The sequence below is a fragment of the Amphibalanus amphitrite genome, unplaced genomic scaffold, assembly GCF_019059575.1.
Source record: "Amphibalanus amphitrite isolate SeventyFive unplaced genomic scaffold, NRLGWU_Aamphi_draft 000347F_arrow, whole genome shotgun sequence".
Classification (NCBI taxonomy): Eukaryota; Metazoa; Arthropoda; class Thecostraca; order Balanomorpha; family Balanidae; genus Amphibalanus; species Amphibalanus amphitrite.
Genome location: NW_024881842.1, coordinates 605,001 through 628,099, shown reverse-complemented (window position 1 = coordinate 628,099; position 23,099 = coordinate 605,001). Strand labels below are relative to the sequence as shown.

The window sequence follows — 23,099 nt, the reverse complement described above, 5'->3', positions numbered from 1 at the left end:
TTGTGTGATATTTTTGCTCAGGGAGGTGTGGAATCGAGCAGTAAATCGCCTGAGCAAAAAATCCAGCATAAATTTTAAGTGGTTTTTATTTATAGCAATTTTAAATACTGTCTCAAATAGCCCCACTGTCTCAAATAGCCCCACCTTACGGTACCTCGTCTGTTTTTTCAGCTCCTCTGGACACTTCGTCTGCCTACAACGAACCCTACAACATATCCACACCGAAAGCGGTCAGCATGGAGAACGTGGCCAGGTGGGTCCCTGCTGCTACCTGTCGGCAATAACACACACTGATAGTTTGTGAAGAGGTTCATAGATGGCGCGCTGCGCGGAACAGACTTACTGAGACCGACTTGCGCTCGGGTAGGCTCGCCGACTGATGGATAGCTGTTGTCATCAGGCCTTAAAAGATGAAGGGTTTATTCCTCCGTTTCGTCGTTTCTACCCTCAGGACAGTCACATCCTTCTCCTCCACGCCTCCACCCCTTGTTCTTGGCGGGACGGTCACCTTTATCCCATTCAGGGTGCCCCCGTAAGGAGCAGGCCCGTACCCGGGTGCAGTGACCGTTCGTGGGGCTGGGTAGCCTGTCTAAGTGACGGGCTCAGCCCCGACGAGTCGCCATGGTGCCCGCTCAGACCAACCCCCCCCCCCCTCTCTTATTCCTACAATCCTTCCGGCTCTGAAATGGTCTCGTCAGACCGAAAGAGTTTGGTCCAACAAAGAAAAACAAACAAGGTTTAGAACGTTTTCATCAGGAAACATATATGCATCGTGTCATTACAGCGTGTATATCGCTGGAAAACATGAATGTCATCGATGACAATTAGGGGCATCTTCAAGACTTACGATATTCTTCACGCCGTCGTTCTGCTCCACGCACGTTTAAAGGTTCTAAGGAGCCGCAGCTGTTCGCCCATCCCATCCGTGCACGAATCAACGTGGTCGGATTGATATCAGTCATTGGTAGTTATGCTATGATCTGGCTATAATGATAAAGGAGGTTGTTATGTTTTCGATAGTTCTTATCTCCATTGGAATGCAGAACGAGTTTGTGCGGACATGTTATCCTTGTTTGTCGAGCTACTGCCCCTACCACATTCTAGCAACGTGGAGTCCACTCTAGGAAAACAAGTGCAGGTTATAAATGATAGGAACTCGCTAGAATATTATCAAACTTTCAAGGTATTTTAGCATGATATTGCGATCGTTCTTTTTCTTGAGTTATGTGTTGCATTTGGTCAGGCATATGACATTCGGTTGTCAGTCATGTTTCCATTCGATTGGGCTATTTCATAGTTCACACTCAGAAGCTTGACGTTTCTGTTTATTTATTTTTTACGGAGCACTGAGGCTTCTGTTCCTTTTTGCGCGCCATTGGTCGATAGTCGGTTTATTTCTGGTGTGGCTTTTGCAGTCTGTGGTTTAATACTATCCAACGCCTGATCTACCGTAGCAAACTGAATTACTCAGTCATGTGATCACTAATCATTGAACGATACCAGTATCGATCTATGGTATCAATCCCGATAGCAATGGTATTTAGGTCCCGTGAGGTTGTAAGCCTGCTCTATCGGCAGCCAGTTATATCACAAACAGCATGCATTATGGATGGAGCACCTGACGACTGTTGTTGCTATTCGATAACGTCAAATATCCGCGCACTACGGCGAGCCTGGCCGGCTTGTCTCCCGACAAAGCCGCCTGACTGTGATTTATCCCTAATCGTGATTTATTGGTCCGTGGCACCGGGGTTCATCCACTTCCCCTGGATGAACGTGATATATTTCGGTGGCTGAGCTCAGACGCTGAACTGGATGGACGACTTTGATTACGATTTAAACCATTCCGTCGTTCGGGCTCGTTGGGAGAGTTTTGCCCACTTCGGAGCGCTCCCTCTGCCCATGGGTAATTGAATGGGACAGGCTGTGAGGTCGGTACGTACCCGGTCTTAGCCGGGTCAGCTCCGAATGACGTCATTGGCCCAACATGGCGGTCAAGGCCGGTGGCCGCGACAAGATGGTCTTGGTATGTTATGTTGTTTTAGTGGCGTATGAATGGGCATTCAGATAGGACATACAGCTTTGAAATGTATCCGTAATTTCTTTGCATCGCTACGCTTGTGGCATTCTGCTAATATAATGAGCAAGACAATGTGTAAAAGCAAGACAATGTGTAAATGCTTCGATTCTCGCATCGTAGGTTCATTCATCGATTCATTGATTCATTGATTCATTGATTGATTGATTCATTCATTCATTCATTCATCCATGCATGCATGCATGATTTCATTGGCCGGTTATTTGCAATCACACTCGCTCTCATGCCTGCCTCATTGATGCATGGCATTCTCAATTTAAATTATCCTCCTCGGTTCAGGTGACGTCGTAAGTACAATCTGCCACATAACGGCCGCTTGCCATGCTCTCGGAATTGGTTTGATATCTACTACTCCCACCGCATCTGACACTGCCTTCTATACAGCGTCATATGGTCTCTCCTAGCCGTACCAAATTGTCGCGACAGGCGAATGACACGCTACCTCGAGCGGCGGTGGCGGGCGTTTCGATGACCTGGTTCGCGCAGTCATGTGTGTTTTTGGACCAGCGCCGGCGCCGCGGGCGGTTGGCCACCGACGCGGTGGTGTATGGTGGTGGGATATGGTGGCTTATCGATGGACAGATGGACGGAGGGACAGGATGTGAGGTGGACAGTGGATACTGGACACTTGATGGGCCGGATCAGCCTCGAAAGCCAGTGACAGTGTCTTCGTTGAAATGCTTCACGTAACTTCCAGCTAGCTAAGTTGTGTAGCGTAACTAGCTGAGTTATCGAATTATCGGATATACCCTAGCAGAGTTGCATATTGCAAGCGGATTGCAATGCCAAACACAACAGCAAATGTTTTAATAAATACTTGCATATAAATGATGATCACTCTCCAATCGTCTCACTTTGCCTCCCTCGCCGGGTAAAGCATTTTGACATTACATCGAGCCATATTGCCAGATTTACAGGGTCACCAGTGACACGTTCACCCAAGCCTCAGACAATCCATTTACTGGGCGACTGAGCTCTAACTGAGCGATGTACTGAAGTCGCTCAGTGTCCGCGAGCTAGAATGGCGCAGAGATGACGGTGGTCTATACGGATTGGTTATTTGTCCACGCGAAAATCGATGTGTGCTGGTGGGTTGACGGAACTTGCAACATACGCGCAGTCTGTTTTTGGTCGCTCGAGGCTTACCGGTTTCGACGCAGAAGATACATTGATTCGACAAGTGCGTGGTCTGGAAGCGGATGCGGTTCAATGCGTGGATCGCGTGTGACATACCGATTGCACAATGCACACACGCGATCTACACCAATAGATCACCCTATCAACTTCCACGTCGTCATCACACAACTTCTGCGTGTTGTACGCTTTGGTCGCAGTGTTTGTTTCAGAGCTAGAGCTCTAGGGAGCGGACTAGCACCGCCTTTGGGGCCACCCCGGTACTCCTGAGAGCACGTTTTCGCGACCTCCGGATGGGCTGGGGTGGGTGGATTGACAGATAAAAGCTGAGGGTCCGGAAGCCTTTCACAGCGCATTGCCTGCGCCTTCTCTCAGTTGACTATTATGTATATTGAGTACCATATTGGTCTGACTGTGGAGCCTATCGTAGTATGACAGTAGGTTTTACTGGAGCCTCTCACTTTGTGTTTACCTACTATGCATAGCTATGCATAACATTACTTTGCTAAGCTCTGGCAGCATCACTGAAGGTTTTGCTGGAGCATCTCATAGTGAGCTAATCGTGAAGTCTCGCACCTCACGGATGACGGATGACAGATGACGGGTGTTGAGGCGTAAGACAGGATGGTGGGACGACTGGTCGGTGACAAATAACCCCGTGGGGCGGACTCCGCGTCTCCCGCGCCACTTCCGGTCACCAGTGGCACGGCGAGACGTTATCGTTGGCAGCATGATGCGGTGTGACGCCGCTTCTGTGACGTTATCGTGACGAAACGTGCCTCGCCACGGGGCTGTCCCCGGTGCAGTCAGATGCAGCGTTTGCCAATCTGTCCAGCGGCTCTGTCAGTCAGCCAGACTGACTCTCTAGACGTACTGCTCAGTGGGTTCTCCCCTGTGGCTGGTTCAGTCGGTCTGGACGTGGCTGGTGACTACTGAATATCGCTGGGGCTCTAGTTCCGGCGTCCACTGCATGATGTGATGACAATCCCTATGAGTAGCACCTCTCCTGGCGAGTTGATGTTGCTAGTTCTGGCCTGGGTCAGCGCTGACAGTGTCAGACACAGACACGGAGTAGGATGTTGAGAGCTGTCATCCTGACTGCAGTGCTGCTCACTATCGTCGGCCTGACACCCTGTCTGCTCGACCAGTCACTCTGCTGATGGTTTGACAGTCAACCAATATTTCGGTGGGGATCAATGTGTTAGATTATCCCCATCCAACCAAACGGAGTTTTCGAACACACTTGGCCTCATGTTGCTCGTTTTCCATTTCAGTAACCGTCGATTTACACCAGTCGACAGAATAATAAAAGGTCACATGGCCTGAGGCCGGATTATGCGGTAATAGATGGTCATATTCAGTGGGGTATTTGTTATACCCGTTATGCTGTGTCGGCTGTCAGCGCCACTGACATGCGTGACGTCATCGGTGGTAAAGTCTGAGTCCGGGTCACATCGACTGCCTCCCATTGGGATCCATTGCCACGTGGTTTTCAACGCCCGCTGGTCTTTGGGGAGTCACTGGGCATAGTTTGAGTCAACATGGAGTCATGGACCGGCTAAAACAGGAGTGTCTCATGGATCTTATTCCGTACAAGATCGGGTATCTGTTTCGGTGTCTGTTTGATCGAAATAGCAATGTTTTAATATAATGCGCGAATGCCAACATTGCGTCGAACCTACCGTTTCACTAGTATCAGCCCTAGTCATCAGTCCCAGCTCCAGTCGTAGTTACAGTCATCAGTCCCAGTTCCAGTTCGTGCAGTCCAGACCCCGTTCAATTTCCATTCCAGTCCCGCGGTCAGTTTCAATGTGCTTGTATGGAGCTCCCAGAAACTTGTTGCAGCGTTTGTCTTTCATCTAAAGGTCGTATTGCACTTTCCAAGAGGCGATCTATTTAGCTCGTGGTGCTGTGCCTCATCACCGACATCCGTGTTCTACATTTTCTACATTTAGCCAGCTCTACCGATCTGAGGTAAAGCGCTAATTTACTTTGTCATCGAACGCTTGGCAGACAGACGTCATTCGACGTAAAAAGTTAAAGCTGCGGCTAATGCTGATACTGGACAAAAATAGCTCTCATCACGTCCTGGCGTTCTAAGGTGGACGTGCGGAGGGCGTTCGTACTGACTTCTTCGAGTGGTAATCAGGTGCCACCTAGTCACCAGGGCGAGGTGACGTTAGAGACCTCAGATAACGTCAGAAACCTCAGTGGTGGCGTCAGATACCTCAGGTAGCGCTAGAGGTGACCGTAGAGACCTCAACTAGCGGAGGAACGTCAGGAGATGCCTTAGGAACATCACACGCCTCGGGCTGCGTGTGAGCTGCTCTCTGTCTTGTACGACTTGTAAGACGTACTTAGGTGCGACACAACTGATTTGTACTCAGGATGTCAGAATCCACCTTGGAACTTGTGATGCGTCCGCCGCTCAGCTGTCAGTCACATCTGTAAATACACGGCGCTATTGATCTGCTCGACGCCGGTGCGCTGTCTAGAACCCACCTCGCTCGGCGCTGCCCCTGCAATGAGCCGCACGGCTGAGCCTCAATGATGGCTGAACTTCGCAGAAGAGTATCTTGGTACATACGCGCCGCGCCTTACGGGGAACCTCGGCCGCGCGCTGGCTGGCGGCCGGTCGATTTTGAACCCGTTTCCGACGGCTATATTTTGCCGAGGTAGCGTGTCATTTTGGGCGATTACAGAGAAGTTTCTTAGGCTTTGGTCACGTAACATACCTTAATGGAAAGGTGGGCGGCATCTATTTGATTCTAGGAACCAGTAACATTTGAATATCCAAAGTTTCAGAATTGTTAACAGCGGATATATTCTGTTTCTTATTTACGATCTGATTCCATTCATTCGTATTCGATATTTTATTTTCCCGTCTCTAAAAGCCATATCCATAGTCCCCAATAATTAACCCTCGCCCGTATTGGTGTTTTTTTCCAGCCGCGAACGTATAAGGGGGGGGGGGGGGTCCGTTGGACCCCCCCCCTTGCCGTTTCGCCCCTGATCGAGCTAGAGCTTCGCGGAAAAAACGAGCGTGTTGCCCGTGACGAGAGGAAGCCGATGATACCTAATTTTAAGGTCCTAGGTCATTGATTGACCTTGCAGGTCAGGTCAATGACCCAAAACTCGGGAAAATCGGGACCTATTATAACGTCGTAAAGTGTGTCTGCTATGGGGTTTTTCGGGGCGCTGATCACGAATATCATGTTAGTTTTGATCACAGATGATGTCTTTATGCATTTAGTCCAGGTCGGGTCAGGTCAGGTCAGGTCAACCAGTAGGGGTCCTGCCGGGTATTCCTAGTAGGTGTCAACTGCCTCTGACAGCTTCGTAACATGTTACGAAGGCACCAAAACTACTTCGTAAATGTTCATATGGTTGCTAAATTCGAATTCAGCTCCAAAAACTGGCCTAGAAACATGTCAAACTCGAAAAAGTGAACCGAGGTCACCAAAGGTCAATGACCTGACCTGACCTTCAGGTGACCTTGATACCCACCCTAATGCATGGGGGCAACATCATATCACATGTTTGAACGCTTGAAACCACGAAAAGACTGCAAACGCGCGGCTAATGCGAGCCGACATACGCCGAATCGCGATTCCGGCCAAACATGGTCTCGAAAAGTAGGTCACAGGTCAAAGGTCATTGGGGTCAGGGTCATGAATTTTTCAGGGTAGGTGTAAAATTAATCAACGCGAGGGTACTGAAAGTTTCGTGGCGATCGGCCGCTTTTTACGCGAGTTATTCGCGAAAAACCATGGGGGGGGGGGTCCGTTCGACCCCCCCCCCCCCCTATACGGGCGAGGGTTAAAATCCCCGTGTTTGAATTGGCCGTCCGTTAGCCGTGGCGTGAGCTGGTGGGCGCGTCTGCACTGGTTGAACACTGCACACTGCACACCGCACAGGGATGCGCCGCCCGCCGTCCGTTGCCTGTGTACCGGGCTGAGTCAGCCCCCTATGAGTGGTGTGACATGATACAGCCGGGACGATAGACGGGTGGTCTGCATTCTGCAACGCAACGATAACGGGCACGCCGACTGCACTGGGTCGATACAGGTATCGCCATGGGGGGGGGGGGGGTCGTTGGCGAGGGAGGTGCGGCAACAGAACGGGGCGTGAGCCTTGGCAACGTATGAACTAGTCCACGGTGATTCAACACATGCAGTCGCAAGGAATACCCCGATTCAGCTGTGTTTCTTGTCCATGGCATTGACCTTTAGGTACGGGTAGCCAATGCAAAAGCTTCATGCTGCATCAGACTCCTCTCTCCACTCATTATCCGACGGCTATCGACCAAACGCCGAGTCACAGCTCTGAGTGCACGTGATTCGTGAGCACGCGCCGTGTGACTCAGGGTCAGGGAAGGGGAGGGGAGGTGGAAAGAGATGTGCATTGTGCTGGCAGCGGAAGTGCGGTGAATCCTGTCGGTGGCCGGAAGTTGCGGTAGAACAGAGGCGATTAGAGAGATGCATTGGAGTGGAGAAATTCACAGAGACTGGTGACAAATTCACAGACTGGTGTTCGGCATTGATTATGAGCTGATGCGGTTTTGTATCGTCTGGAGTCCTGGACTTGACTTATTTTCCGTGTGACGTGTAAGGTGCCCCGAAATGTTGAGGAACAAACAATTCAGGGTGCTGATTTCAGACCAACACTGCGACAGTAGCAAAACCTGTATGACGCCACGTCGGATCCCGCCTTATTTGGCCATGGCATCCCACTGGTCAACCGTTGACGGCGCACCGATTACGTTAGCCGCTGAGACCTGTTATCGGCATGCGGCGACGTGTTTGTTTATTGAGCCAAGATTTGAACGGGAGGGTGAGGATAGCTGAGGGGAGTACAAGGGACAGTGGTGTGGCTTGGGGCGTTCCTTTAGCTTAACAGTTATCAACCCTCCCGCCCGAGTCTTTTCTTCCTCCAAACGACTGCGTTTCCGATGGTATCTCATTTCTTCGCCTGTCAGTTTCCGTGTCCTATCTGTCCTCCGCTCTGCGGTCTGTCCCAGTCCCATCCCGTGCGGCCCCATCCCGTCCGCGGCCGTCGAGTCGAGCAGCTGTGTCCGGCGTCCCCCGCGCGGCGCGGCGCCGCGTCGCTCCGGCCGGCCCGATTCAAACGCCGCCTGCGCCGCCCGCGTCACCGCAGTCAGTCTGCCGTCGGCGCGCGTCGAGGACGCACGCTACTGCTCTGCTGCTGCTGCGCACCAACGAGAGGGGGAGGATAGGACGGTTGATAGGAGGGTCTGTGCTGTGGTTTTGGTGGCAAGCATGACACGCAAGGCGGTGATCGCGCGCTTCGCGGCGCTGTACAAGAAGAAGGCGAAGGACCAGCAGGGGTGAGTGTTCATCAGGCGTGGGTGGGAAATGATGGGCCGGGCGCTGACTAGGAGGAGCATGCTGAAGTGGACGCGTGGGGACTGGGTTGTCAGCAGGAATATCCGTGTTATTGATGCCGGTTGGTTGTGTAGCGGGCTGGTAAGTCTCTGGCTCTGCCTCCGACTCGTTCTTCGTCGATAGGTCGTTCGTAATTTCTGGCAAGGTCCGCTGGTGGTTTATGCGCCGCTGCGGTAGCTGCGGTGATTAGCTTTCCCCGCATTGCCCTGACCTTTTCTCCTCTCCGCAATATTGGCTGCTGTCGACCGCACTCGAGCGGACTCGGAGCCGAGCCGCGGCGCGCCACGGGCCAATGTTTCCGTGGGCCGCCGTGCTAATTACCTGTCGTACTGCGGGGCGGTTACCACGCACCACTGACATTCATATGTCAGCCCCAGCAGCGCAGAGGCGAGGACATCGAGCGTGGGGGTCCTGTCGTATGTGCTGCGACGCTCGCTGTTTCTTAGCGACCTCATGTCACTGGCGATCGCCGTGATATGGGACAGATGTGCTTTGAGCGGTAGGCTATTTGCGTATGTATTTGGACTTTTTTTCGAGAAAGTTTAGGGTGTATTAGGAATTTTCAGATCAGCAGATAGTGCAAAAAAATTGACTCAACCTTGGGTCTTGAAAATTCATCGGTTCATGTGTGTTCAAAAATTCATCGGTAATGTGTGAATCCGTTTGCTAAAAAAAAAAGAAGAAGAAGAATAACTTCGTCATTTTATGGCATTGCATTCGCAATTCTTTCTTTGCGTTTGGTGAAAGCCTGGATGCCCGTCTGTTGACGTTATTTGAGCACCAAACGGCAGCTAAACCTGTTCGTTTTGTAGTGACCTTCATTTGTATCAATGAACGCAAAGCTGCCGGGTAGGTATGGCGCTTTACAACCGGAAGACGACATGTCTTATTAGCAGGGTAAGACGCGCCGGACTGCCGACCTTCAATCGACATAAGTGACCGGCTGACCCCGTCTTTTTGTCACAGCTCCCACTTATCATTTTCTTCAGCTCTTGATTGCTTGTAGCCAGGCCACACAAGATGCTTAGCTCCAACACTGACAGCACGATGACATTTAAAATGACAAATAAAAAATAACAAGATAACAAGATAAGAGCAAACAAGGCCCACAGTACAGGTACTCTCGTTTATTAGCGCGTCCATCTCTCGGACGGTGCCCGTTGTCCAACCTTGTGACTGTAGCCTGTGCTCGACATGCCGATCACGATAGCACGCGGCGTTACGTCAGTTCCTGTTTTGACACTATCAGCTGAGGCTCGGTGTTCCGATGAGCGGTCTTATCGGTGTGTGAGACGTCTACGTGTTTGGCGGTGGAAACTCACAGGACTCCGCAAACATTTGTGAAATGTTGTGCATATGTGCCGAGAAAACAGCGGGAGTGAGTTGTTTATCTAAAACCTTGACCTTACCAGGCAAGGATGTTTCACGAATTCTCAAGAGGCTGTAAATTTTAAAGTGCGTAATGTTTTCAAGAGTTTAAAGTCCTTCTGCGCAGGATTTTCACCGGGTCCTCTGTAGTATAGCTGCAGCAACAATGGTTGTCTGCCGGAAGCCCTTTCCCGTGTGCCGTGCTGGCCGTCCAATCCTCGGTCCACCACGGGGTCACACCACCCTCCAATCGGTCCACCAATACCCTGCCTGTCGTGCCACCCTCGGACAGAGGATCGGCCAGCAGAAGGTCACCGGTCGCTGCAGGTGGCCGCCGACTATGTTTAGCCATCGACACCGACAGCCTGTGCCGATCGAACGGCGCCACTGGACGACCAGACGCCCGCCGGATGTCTGAGGGGCTGGGGGACAAAGCTGGCGTGATTGAGGTGGGCAGAATGGGGCACGGAAGGCTTAAGAAGAGGTATTCTTAGAAGAACAGCGCGTTTTGGACACCTGGTATTAATCCGTTTCTCATTTATATTCTTATTTGTGCGAACGGTGCCATGTCGGTTCATAACTTATCCTTCAAAGATGTGCGCAGTACCCGATAGGACGCCATAAGACTCGGCGCGTGATCTGCCCGTGTCTGCGCACATCCGTGCCGACGTGCCTGCGTTCCGGCCGCCCCCACCATATTCGTTATTCATTACAGTTGGACTGGAGGCCACGGGAGCTGAGCTTGGCATTGGTATTCGTGAAGCATGCGACCCACTACCAAACTGATCGGTGAGGTCAGCTCTGAGGCGAGGCCGGAGAGGGGGCTCGACTCGGCGTCTGTCCTCGACTCGCTGGCGTCTGACGTCACCTAGGGATGACTGGCGCACCCCTCCCCGCTCTCCCTGCTCTCCCCAGAACTCTCCCCTCTGCCCACTCATGATCGCGGTGTCGTTGAGCGCTCATTCACCGCGTCAGAGAGGCGAGAGGCAGACGGACAAAAACTAGTTTCCATGATATGGGGGCAGGGTCGGACGTGTGAATGATGGTGAAAAAACGACTGCGAAAGCATGCGTCTGTGACGGGTCCTTGAACCTGGGGTCGCTGGCCGTCTTTTGATGAATTAAACACTGCTGAAATGGTATGTAATCGATGGTTCGTTTAATGGCATTCCATACTTGATGCACGCTACTGAATGATTTTCGCGGTGCTCTAAAGATAGACTGTCGAAGCGTAGGCGCTCGGCCTTGTCAGTGACCTCGGGCGGGAGGTGTTTGGGATATGGATGAGAGGTGTTTCCGAGTGTCTGGGCAGGAATTCATGCGTCGGTCGCAGTGTCCCTGTCTGTCGACGGTGCGGTCCTGGGACTCTAACGTGTCCTTTGCCGCATGGCTAGTGGCACACGGCCTCTTTCGGTGACTTTCGCCGACGGGATGCAGGGAGCACCGGAGCTGCTTTCAAATGTCACCGGCGTGCTGAGGTCGTGTGACCTGTGCCCCTGCACACTCTGTCACTGTCTGTTCTCTCCCAGCGCTGTTACTTCGGCCGTGTCTGTGCCATTCATGTGTTCAGTTCTGTGCCATCTCTTCCGTACCAAATCGGTGTCTGACCACCCGCCGCCGCGAGCCACTGCCTCCGGGGCGGGCTCAAAAGTAAATCAGGCGTTCACGTGGCGAGAGCGCTCCGGACGACAGCAGCTGCTCCATTTTACACAGCCGGCGCGCTGTGGACAATGGCGGGACAATGACGGCGCGTGTGGGACGCCGTGGGACGCCGTGGGACGCGGCGGGACGGCGGCGTGAGACACAGTGACGTGACGGTCGCACCGGGTCGTCACGGGACAGAGACATCACTGCAGACGCGATGTTACTCTGACGTTACCAAACACGGCTGGCGTGACCTTGCCAAACGGTGTTTGAATTGATCTCACCCTACACTTGGCTTGGAGACACTATGCCAGCCATGGACAAAAGAAACTCCATCATAGCGATTCTAAGAAGCCTCACTAAGCAATGGCTCAAAGCTACCCCAATTACATCCACCAAACTGGGTTCAAACTGACCTCACTCTGTCATTTCTCAATGTAACCACTAACTACGCACGGCACTGACCACCGACACACGACTCAACCCCGTGTGGTGGTCAATGGCCTTGTCTGTGACCGTCACGGAACAAGCCGCGGTGTCCCAGTAAAGTATTTCGCCGTGAAGTGTTGCGTAGTGAGCGGGTTCACCGTCCGCTCGACTTTACCGCTGACTGGACAGAGCGTTCCACACCGTCTGTCGCTGCTCTTTCTGTTGGCAAGGACAGGCTCGTGAGAGCGTGTAAGGAGAGTGAGCACCCGAACCGTGCAGTCAGTGGCGGTACGGGGTCACTGTGTTGACGGATGGGTGGGTTGAGGTGGTTAGTGACACTGACGGCGAAGGCTGGGTCATAGTGTTAACAGATGTCTTTGGCCAGTGGTGTGTCTCGGTGGGTTTTGTCCTTTCTCCGTAAAAAAGTACATGCCATCGTGATGACTGCTGACTACCGCGCCTAGCTGTTTCTGTTCTGTTTCTTTTCAATAACAGTGAAAAGCTACGGTAGCTCATGGATTTCTCCAGACTAAACACAAGCAAAACTGAATCATTTCTCACCCTTCGCGACCGGGTGCGGCCCGGGCCGGTCAGAAATAGTCCCGTCTCTGGGGGACAAACTAGTGGCATCTTCCTGACCCCCTGACCTCTGCCTGGTCGCCGAAGGGTCGCCAGGCACGTGGGAGGTCAGAGGAGTCGAACGGGTGTTGCTGGGCCGGTCTGTCTCTGAGCTCCTGGGCTGAAGATGAAGGAAACTGGCTGGCCGTCATCTCGCAGGCATTTCCAACAGACGGGTCTTCTGAGCAAATGAAATGGATGGCTGTGATGAGCATCGTTATATATACTATGTAATACGAGACGTAGTAGCCTTTGCTCATATTAATGTTCAAATAATGCACAAAATTGGATATATTAAAACGAGATGGCGACAGTGACTGGCTATGTTGAGTGTTGACAGCGCCATGTTGGGTGGAAATGGACCTCCTAACCCTGAGTTCTGAGGAAAGCTGTCCATGGTGTCACCGCCAGCGCAGCGTGTGTGTTTTCTGTGACACGCCCATGTGTTGTTCGACCCTCGCTCAGTCTCTCACATCCCGCAGGGCGCTGTCTCACTGTTGTGTGTAGCGGTCGCGTGCCGTGCGGGCCCGCCCTTGGCCGGGGCGGTGGGAGGAGCTCGCGTGACGCCCACGACTCACCAGTGCTGCCCCCGCCCCCGCCCCCGCCCCCGCCCCCGCCCCCGCCCCCGCCCTCTGGGTCTCCGGCGGCTGACCCAGTGCCGCCCTGCAGCGGGAGGCCCGCCCCCGCCCCGGCCCCACGGCCTGCGTTCTCTGCTAGTTGACCACTCAGTGCCGCTGGCTGTGCTGCACAACTTGTCATGCCTGCAGCGGTACCCTTGCGTGGCACGAGGATCAAGGATGTAGCGCTGTGGGTCAGTTACTTCCGCCATCCGGGTCAGATGCTCCCCAAACAAAATTTACATTCTGTTGGCATGACTTCTGCGCAGTTTAGGAACAGGACGCTTGTTGTTTCCCATGACAACTTTGTGCACCAGTTTGAAGTTTCTTGACTTTGACGCGAAGTTCGGGCATTCTTCAAGATAATTTGTAAAGTTATGTTCTTCCGAGGTACTGATTTTCCGCCTCCTCTATCGATCCGCCAACCTTCTCTTTCCTGCCTCTCTTTCTGTCCCTACCACGTACCTGAACCATCCGTCCCTCGGCTAATCTAAACACGCATTACTCCACCCATATCATGCCTGTCTACTAACCGCTGCTAGCACTCGCTCCGCCGCTCTGCATCTTCTGACCACTTCACTCTACCCCTCTTCCCACCCTTGCCGTTCTACGACCCGTCCTCCACCCACTCTAGTACTCGTTTCTGTCTCCTTTCTGTCTCTCTTTCCTCCCTCTTGGCCCCAAGGGGGCGCTGAATGCAACGCTCATTCATTGCCTCTTCAATGGATCACTACCGCCCGCTCCAGTCTACAACCGAGGTCCCCAATGCAAGGAATAGTTAATACGCATTCTACTTAAAAGTTTGGAGTGAGGATGGAGGCTTCAGGCTGAAAGATCGGCGAAGCGGATGTGACGGAAGTTTGACTCATTGAGTGCGACGGGAAGTGACGTCTCTGATAGATACAGAATCATTGGCGCCTGTGTGACGCCTGCCGCGTCAAGCAACAGCCATCATTTCATTGCATCATCGGCCTCATATAGCCTGTATGGTGCCTTGATATGATGCGAGCTAAGGTGGATGAGACCGGTGACTGTAGACTGGATTTAGCGCTACGCGGACTGGACTCAGCGCCGTGACAAGGGAGGTGACAGAAGGTCATCTCCCTTGTCATGTCGAGAACGACGCACTGTGACGGCGCTCGTTGTCGACACACGCCTCCGTCTACCTGACTGCGGGGCCATCAGTCGACCCCGGCTCAGTCCCGGCTCCTTGTAGGGCTCTAGCCGCGCCGCCCGCCGGTCAGTCACTGCCTCATATGGGCACACCGCTCGGCGGCCTGCCTGCTACGGTTAGGTGTCTGAACGGGACCCGGGAGCCCAGAATCTGACCGGAATATTGGAAATTGGTGTCGGTGTCTGGGCTGGCGAGATGGGTTTTAATGGTTTTATGTGGTGAGAATGGTGACTCACCATTCCAACCATTACCTCATCATAATTGGGAGAGTAACCACCCTTACCTCACTGGTGTGGTAATGGCTGGATGTTGTGTGAGAATGTGGATGTTGTGATATGTGCTGAACAGTGGGGACTCTTACTATTGGATGACGTGGGGTGATCCGGGGACCGTCTGGCCGCTCAGGACGGGAAGTGGTGTGACTCCCCAGCTCCGTTCCGGCTGGCATGTGCACTGTGCGGTGCACCGGCTCCTTGCACGGTCCACTGTGCAAGTGTGCATTACTGCATTGTGCACCACGTCCGTGACCAAAGATCGGCCCGGCTTGGCGGAGAGAGTGGGTCCTAGCCAGTAGCCACCGACCTCGGACGTCCCAGAGGCTGTGTTTCCCAGTACTCTCCAAAGCATGTCGCACATTGCAGGAAGGAGAGAAGCCTGGTCTCCGATGTCAGATATTGCGCCGCAGACAGCAAAGTATTCTCGTGGGCTGTATTATATCCAGGTTCTCTGCGTATTGCCACTATTATTGGTCCTATCAAGAGCCTTTGCCAGATCCCTAGGCGCGGCTACAGCGCATTGGCAGTCTAAGAATAGTCATAATCAGAATAGCAAGTGATTGCGACTGGTCTATGTTGATATTTTTTCTTCATAGGAATTATATGTCAGCAAGATCGATGTTATTTACGACGGGCAATGAACGCATTTTTTTCACCTAATAGGCTAATAGGCATAGCGAGCTGTTTTTTTTTATAGCCTTTTTCCTGGACTATGTGGCATCTTTCTGAGACCCTCTGATAAATATATGCATTTCCCTAGCTTCGCCACGTACCAATAGACCTCTTCCCCACCACGCCACTCATTTTTGTGTCCCCTAGTGACCGTCTTGCCGTATCATTTGGCCTATTTCCCACCACACCCGTATTTCTCTTGAGTCCTCTCCCCTCTCTCCATGTCATGCTTGACCTGTTTCCCTATCCCACCGTCTACTACCACACCTGTCTCAATGTGTTCCCCCATCCCCGCCATGTTATGATATGAAGCCCCTTTCCCACCACACTCATATCTCCCTGTCTCCTCTCCCCTCCCGCTCTGCCATGCTCTGTGCCCCTACCCCACGCGTCTACCACACCACATGTTCCCCATCCCCACCATGCTATTTTACCCCTTCCCACCCCACCTGTTTTCTGAGTTTTTCCCGTGCCGTGTTCTGACCCTGCCACCGTCTCTCCGTTCTCAGGGAGCCACGTCAGGTGGTGCTAAGCAAGGCCTCTGGCCAGGGCCTGGGCTTCAACATCGTCGGAGGAGAGGAGTCCGAGGGCATCTTCGTGTCGTTTATCCTGGCCGGCGGGCAGGCGGACCGCAGTGGGGAGCTGCACCGCGGCGACCAGATACTGTCGGTGAATGGCACCGACCTCAGCAAGGCCACGCACGAGCAGGCCGCCGCCGCCCTCAAGGTAAGAAGCGGGAACGAACATAGGGGATAGTGATCGTCCTGGGAATGGGTGGGGCAGGTAGGAAATGACTGTTCAGTGTTGATCTCGCTGTAGAATTGAAAGGGAGGAAAATTCATCATGTACGCAGTACGAGTGGGTAAGAAAGCGGTGCATAGGGTCTGAAACCCTCTCGGAATTGGGAGGTCAGGAGACTCAAGGAGAGAGATGGAGAGAAAGGGTTTAATTTTCAAGCTGAAAAACTGACAATCGCCACATAAATAAGCGATTTGGCTATTTCAATTCTGATTTGTTCCAGACATTGATGTATGCTTCTTTTCGGATGTATCGGCTGGAAAAAGCCTCATTCTAGATAAATAGGACGATTTAAACAGCACATCCATTGGAATTTCAACGAAATAGATTGTGGGTTGTTTGTGATAGATTTCACAAACGTTATTAATAGTTTCACTGTCGAGTTCTGCAAAGATTGATCGTCATTGCATTCATACTCGGTCATTCATTGACGGCAAATATCCACTTCTGCGCGCCGACTCTTCTGTCGAAACGTGCGCCTATAAATGTTTTGCTAAAACGGTCCCGTGACTCACACCGCCCCATCCACGCTCTCGACACATCGAAATGAACATTCCGGCGCTCGTCTGACTCGGAAACGTGGGCGAGCGCGGAATGTTTCGATACGCACGAGACCTATTCACCCACCCACCTGAGTCTAGGCCCTCGACGGCCATCAGTGTGGTGTTATTATAGCCTCTAGCTGCGCAGAACTCGGGTTCATCGGTAACTTTTGTAGCAGCGAGGTGTGAAACTGCGCTGTGTCGGACCGGATCTGGACGGAAATGTGTCTCGGGGGTGGAATGGCGCTTCAACAGTTCCAGATGGTACTGAACGTGAGGTCGGTGTGGCAAGGATGATATTGATGGGAGTTGTGATTGCAATTCATTGAGAGGGTGGAAGTTTTACTGTGCCTTGCCTCGAGTTTGGCTGGTCCGGGAAGTTAGGTAGGCAATTTTGACAACTGTGTACAATGTTTGGGCGTGCGAATTCACCGTAGTTTGGTTGAAACGGTGAGCTGTAGCTTTTATCATGTTAGTTCATGTTTTGGAAGCGAAAATTACCTTCTTTCATTATTTCTTGACTTTTCACTTGTTGTTTGCATTTGGGGTGCAACTTAAGCAAAGTTTAGCACTAAACTTTGTAGCTCCCAGTCTAATCGTTTTATTGGAGCTCTCTTCCTTGACGACTTTCTGGTTCTGAATGTTTCCTGGTGCGCTTCTCAGAGTCTTTCCACTAATGACGACGAATTAATGCCTCCATCCCTGTTGCACAGAAAGCCAGCCAGTCTGTGTATACCTATGTTGTTACTGACGCTCCCTTTTCGTTACCCAGGGACCTGGCAGGCGGTATCTACCGACAATGTTACTGACGCTCCCCTCCCGCTGACAGGGTGCCGGGTAGACCGTGTCTATAGCAGCTCTAGCACCCTTCCCCTCCCGCTCACAGGGTACCGGCTCGACCGTGTCTACCTACAGTGTTACTGATGCTCCCCTCCCGCTCACAGGGTGCCGGCCAGACCGTGTCTATGGTGGTTCAGTACCGGCCAGAGGAGTACAACAGGTTCGAGGCCAAGATCCACGAGCTGAGACAGCAGATGATGCCCGGCACTCTGCGCACCACCCAGAAACGGTCACTCTACGTCAGGTGAGTGCCGAGTGCCGAGTGCCGCGGCACTCAGAATACTCAGATTCCCGCATTTAGTTTAGTGTCGAGGAGGTCCCAACGCAACGACGTGCAACAAGCATACGTCTTCAACCAAGTCAGGTGCTGGTACTGACCGATAAGTTCTTATTTCACTCAATATACCCTGAGTTCTTATTGTCGTTGCCTGTCCCATCGCCGTTGATGTTCTGGGATCGGAATTCGGAACGCGATATTGCCCCGCCATTCTTCGGTTATGACCTATTACGTCTGTGGCTAGGAAGGGCATGTGCGGTTGAGACCTTTACGTCATTTGTGGTTGGGACTGTGGTGTCACCTATGTAATGTGATGCTTCTCACTGCCGTCACCCACGCTGGTTGGCTGCGTTTGACGGGCTACCTTACGGGTGCATCTCATTATGTAACTGTGGGCGGCCTGGCTATGTCTGTACTAACGAACACAGTCGGTACGGTACTTGACCAGGGGTGGTCCGTGGTCCTGATGGCTCGGTGGGCGACCAGGTTCAGTGGGTCGCCGCTGAAGGTCGGAGTCGTGTAGGTGGGACGGTAATGGATTGGTGTTGACCTTTGGCGCCGCCGCGCCGGTCTGGGCTAGATTGGCGGGGAAACACCCACTGTGGAGCGGGGAAGGGGAAGCGTAATGGGGTTGCCAGTGGGACTGACATGTGCTGCGTGTAAAGATATAGTTACAACATCGGGGAACTCAGGGTGGCCTGTAGCTCTGAAGCATCAGTGCAACAGGCTGATTATAGCATTCAGTGGTCGCTCTCTTATGTAATCAGGGTAGATATGTGTTACTGGACATAATAATTCTGCTAAAATGACCTCTGACGGCTGCGCTGATCCGCCGCCTCTGTTACCACGTGATCTCTGGCTGCTCCCAGCTCAGAGTGCTGTGGCTGCCACGTGACCTGACCGCTCCCTCCCCCGCCCAGGGCTCTGTTCGACTACGACCCGCGCATGGACGACGGCCTGCCGTCGCGCGGCCTGCCGTTCTCCTTCGGTGACATCCTGCACGTGACGAACGCTAGCGACGACCAGTGGTGGCAGGCGAAGCGTCTGACCCCGCAGGGTCAGGAGCTGGCCATGGGCATCATCCCCTCACGTCACCGCTGGGAGAAGAAGATGAGGGCGCGCGGGAAGACAGTCGTCTTCCACGGAAAGACCTCCTCCGATATGGTGAGTTTGCCATCCGCAGTTGAGAATTAGTGGCGTTGAGTTGTACCTTAACACCTCTGGAGGAAGAGGGGTGCGGGATTATATTCGACGCTCTGAATATCGAGTGGTGTTTCCACTTTCGAGACAGCCCCCACTGTCTGGTATCCTTGTGGAGTATTGCGTACAATGTGGCTCTGTGGCCAGTGGGGTTTCCCGCTGTGGGGTTTCCCATCAGTCTGTACTGTACATAATGCGTAATTCATAATGTTTGATGATGCGGGGTTCTGATCACATTATTGTGGACAATTCCTGGATGTTGTCTCATATCTAATTAACACAGGCATATAATTAACGCGGTCCCCAGCATGCCAGTACGATTATTGTACCTGTCATCATCTATCTATTTGTTATATTACCTCACTTCTGCCTCTTATTATCTGGCAGTGTACGTACCCTCAGATGTATGTCTTTCACTCCTCCAGGCTGGTCTTGCGTCACCTTAGCCGTTGTATGATTCTCCCCTTTCTACTGTCGCCACTGTTGATACATGCTGTTATTTATTATTATGCTCACATTGGCTGGTGACACTAGATGGAGGTGAAAACACGAGCAGTTTGATACACCACTGTGTTATATAACTCAGGCGATATATCATTGTTTTATGTTGTGAAAATAGTTAATACAATTGGTATATTTGAACATTAAAAATCGTTGCCTGGCTTACACAAACACATCTCAAGTAGACTAGATAAATTATCCATACTGCTCAGTCATGCCATTGCTCTGAGCTGTCGGTGCTCTTCTGACCGACTGTATGCACTATGCAGTATCTTCACCTCTGTCCCTGCCAGTCGGCCCTCCCTCACACGGCACTCGGTGCACCCGCTCTCTCTTCTGCTCCAGGGCACCGATGACGAGGAGGTGACTCTCTCTGCTCTCTCTCTGTCTCTCTCACTCTCTCTCCCGCTGGCTCGTACTGCAGATAGCTGCCTGCCTGCATTCCGCTCTTTCGCTCAGGCTGTTTAGCTTTATCGTCCTCCTGTCGGCTGCATTCCAAGCTCTCGTCTTGCCTGTCTTGTCTTGTCTTGTCTCCTGGATCGGTGATCTCGTCTCGCTTTTTCGCTTAGTTGGCCTGTGGCGTCGCTTAACTCTTGCCCTAGTGCGTGAATTTATCCCGGAACATGTAAGTTTTGTTCTGTCTATGGTACCGTTTTGCTTGCGGTCCCAGCTGCTTACGTTTGAAAGTTATTGTGTAGAGAATGGCTTCACTTTTTGTTTGTTATTGTCGTTGATATGTCATCGTATGTATTTGCTTGTTTTGTTTGCTTTGTAGCAATGCGATTTGTTGTACTTGAAGTTAAATTAGTCTTTTCTTACCGCATCCCTCTAGCCAGGCCTGACCACAATTTTACAGGTCAACGACTCTAAGGCCATTGTCTATTTTTGTCAAACTGCCAGTCGCTCTGCTGTCAGAAATGGCCCTCAGTTTAGCTCGTCGGACGGTGATGGGTGTGGTAGACTGGCCAGTGCGCCGTGCACTAAATACCCGACATACCCGGCACTTGGCAGTGCATCTAATTGGATGGCCGGAGAATCCGCGGGGCGGGCTTGTCTCATACCAGGTCAGGTACTTCATTATGCCCCCCCTCGTTTCACTGCCTTGGTGTGAGACTGTTCTGAGCCTGCGCTGTGAGGCATACTGGCTTTTGACAGAATATTGAGGCCGTCGTGGTCCCGTCACGGGACTGCCATATTATTTGTTTCTAGTCCTCGGCTCTAGTGTAGGTTGCTGTCCAAAGAAAATTGTTCAGTTCATTAGCATGAGGGTCCACATTAAGAGTCATCAACGTCACAATCGGGTTTCGTCAGAATTAAGATATTATGACTGTTATACCCCCTGGCTTCATAGCACGACCTTCATAGCACGAGTCTAGGAAAGAATTTAATCTCATTCTGCGACACTGCTATTTATTTTATGACGCAGGAGATCTGAGAAATTTAGAGGTGGTGGCGTAATTCATGGTACCCCGAGACAGTGTGCAGCTCGGTATGTCTGGGTGTCGGCTGCCGTCCACTCTGTCCGGCCCCAGCCCCTGGCAGTCAGACGACCGATAAGATAGGTAGTGAGCGGCCCCCGCCTCCCACCGGGCGTGATACGACCCGCCGTGGGTGCAGCCATGGCAGACGCTGATTAGATTGTGTTAAATGGGCTGGGACTGGGGACACTAACCTTCCCCTGGCGGCCCTGACGGCTGTAAGGATGAGATGCGAAATGATGTCGATTTTCTAACTGGTTTGGATAGGTTTGACCCCTACTGTGAAATGCGAATGAGTGAGACTTATTTGAGTTGCCAGTCACTTGTGCCCAGTCTTCAAGATGGTTGGTCGCTTCCTCGCTTGTTGGGTGCTGCTTGGACCGTGTTTAGGAAAGTCCATGGACTCGCGTGGTGCTGTCCTTGTGCTGTCCGGGATGGGAAGAAGGGAGGGAAGGGGACGTAATTTATGGTAGAGCTCCCGCCTACCAGATACTGGTGCTACTATTGCGCTCTGATCAGACTACTTTGGTTGCTACTATTGCGCTCTGATCAGACTACTTTGGTGAATAGAGAGTCAAACAAGCACACGAGATCCTTTTATCATGTATTTAATTATAGTATCATGAAGCGTGCACTTTAAAGCACAACTGGCTTTTTAACCTTAATTGGAGGAGGGGAGGGCTACTCACGCGGCTTTTAGATAAAAGTAAAAGAACAGTACTAACACACGAACATTTTCTGTCCGCAGTCGACTCTGGACCGGAAAAAGAAGAACTTCTCCTTCTCCAGAAAGTTCCCGTTCATGAAGTCGAAGGAGGACGTCAAGTCGGACGATGGCTCGGAGGAAAACGACCGCGAAATCCGTGAGTTTGGGAAGCAAGAAAGGGAGATACGTGAGTGGATAGCGAGGCCGGGAGATTCACGAACGACCATAAGATTTGTTGGTTAGGAGCTCACTTTGGGCGACCTTTCCCGTTTATTTTCAGACAGAGGCGATGGAGTGCTTGAGTGCTTGGCAACGTGATGTGTTTGTGTTCATCCTATAGGGCTGAACGCTGGGCTAGGTTATTACAGAGGAGCTTTTCGCTGTGGCGGATAGTAATTGCGCGTTATACCGGTCCTAAATTATTATTGCGCTTCTTGGCAGATTGTTCAAGGTTTATAGCAGAAATGCATTAATTACGGGGCTGTGAAAATATTTAACTATGGAGGAAGCGATTGGGTATCGATTTAATTCGCCCGTCCTCAAACGAGTTGTGATTTGATTGCTCCTCTGACCTTTGGTCTGGCATCGCTCGTCACTGCTGTTGTGTTGACCTTTCTGTCCTGCGCCGACCTGACCTGCCTGCAGCTGTCCAGCCTGTGCTCTGCGCCTGTCCTGATCCTCCTTCCGATCTAAGGAACCGGCCTGCAGCGCTTGGCGCCTAAGAGCGCGGCAGCACTCTGCAAAATCCTGAACCGGTAAGGGCCTCTGTTTCTTACACCGTTCAACATTCCGTGCTTACCAAAGGCCTTGATTTGGATGGTGCACTACCGTACGTTGCTACCAACATTAGCCAGCTCGGTCAGTGTTCTTGTGACCTTTACCTTGAATCGCGCCGCAACCAAGGCATTGATTTATCGAAAACTCGTGCTGTAAAACGGGCGATAAGCGCGGACCTCAGCCGGCCGTGCTCTTTTGTTGACGTCAGACTGGTAGAAGCACTCTCCAATCCTTGCCGTGATTGTGTTTTATGGATCGGTGGGTCAGCAAACGGATTGCCTGCTGCTATGTTATGTAATATTACTGATGTTATGGAAACAGATCTATTTTCAGATAAATAATCAGATGAAATTATTCTGATGCATAAGAGGTCTTGTTTATTCCTATTTAGAGCCTATCTGATTCAGTTTCTGTGTAAATTAAAGTGGTCTGATTGGAATTATTGTATATCTTTCCCTGGGTCAGGGCAAAACGCGCTGACACATGTCTGCACTCATCGATTCCATGTATAGAAATAGCGCCCTGGCGAGGGTTTTGTTATGTAACC

The 23,099-nt window shown here is 51.9% G+C and overlaps 1 protein-coding gene across 4 annotated transcripts in view; it reads left to right on the top strand.

Moving 5' to 3' along the window:
- The window catches only part of LOC122389193 (disks large 1 tumor suppressor protein-like), a 31,436-nt gene that overhangs the window by 1,663 nt on the left and 6,674 nt on the right, over window positions 1–23,099 (top strand). Inside the window, exons 2-7 of one of the 4 annotated variants that reach the window (XM_043380967.1) lie at window positions 172–253; window positions 15,943–16,159; window positions 17,718–17,857; window positions 18,811–19,054; window positions 19,937–19,954; window positions 21,818–21,932. In XM_043380967.1, the coding sequence (XP_043236902.1) occupies window positions 172–253; window positions 15,943–16,159; window positions 17,718–17,857; window positions 18,811–19,054; window positions 19,937–19,954; window positions 21,818–21,932 (816 nt within the window). Of the gene's footprint in view, window positions 1–171; window positions 254–8,101; window positions 8,580–15,942; window positions 16,160–17,717; window positions 17,858–18,810; window positions 19,055–19,936; window positions 19,955–21,817; window positions 21,933–23,099 lie in introns of those variants that run through there. The other 3 variants (XM_043380969.1, XM_043380968.1, XM_043380970.1) reach the window with 3 other exon arrangements.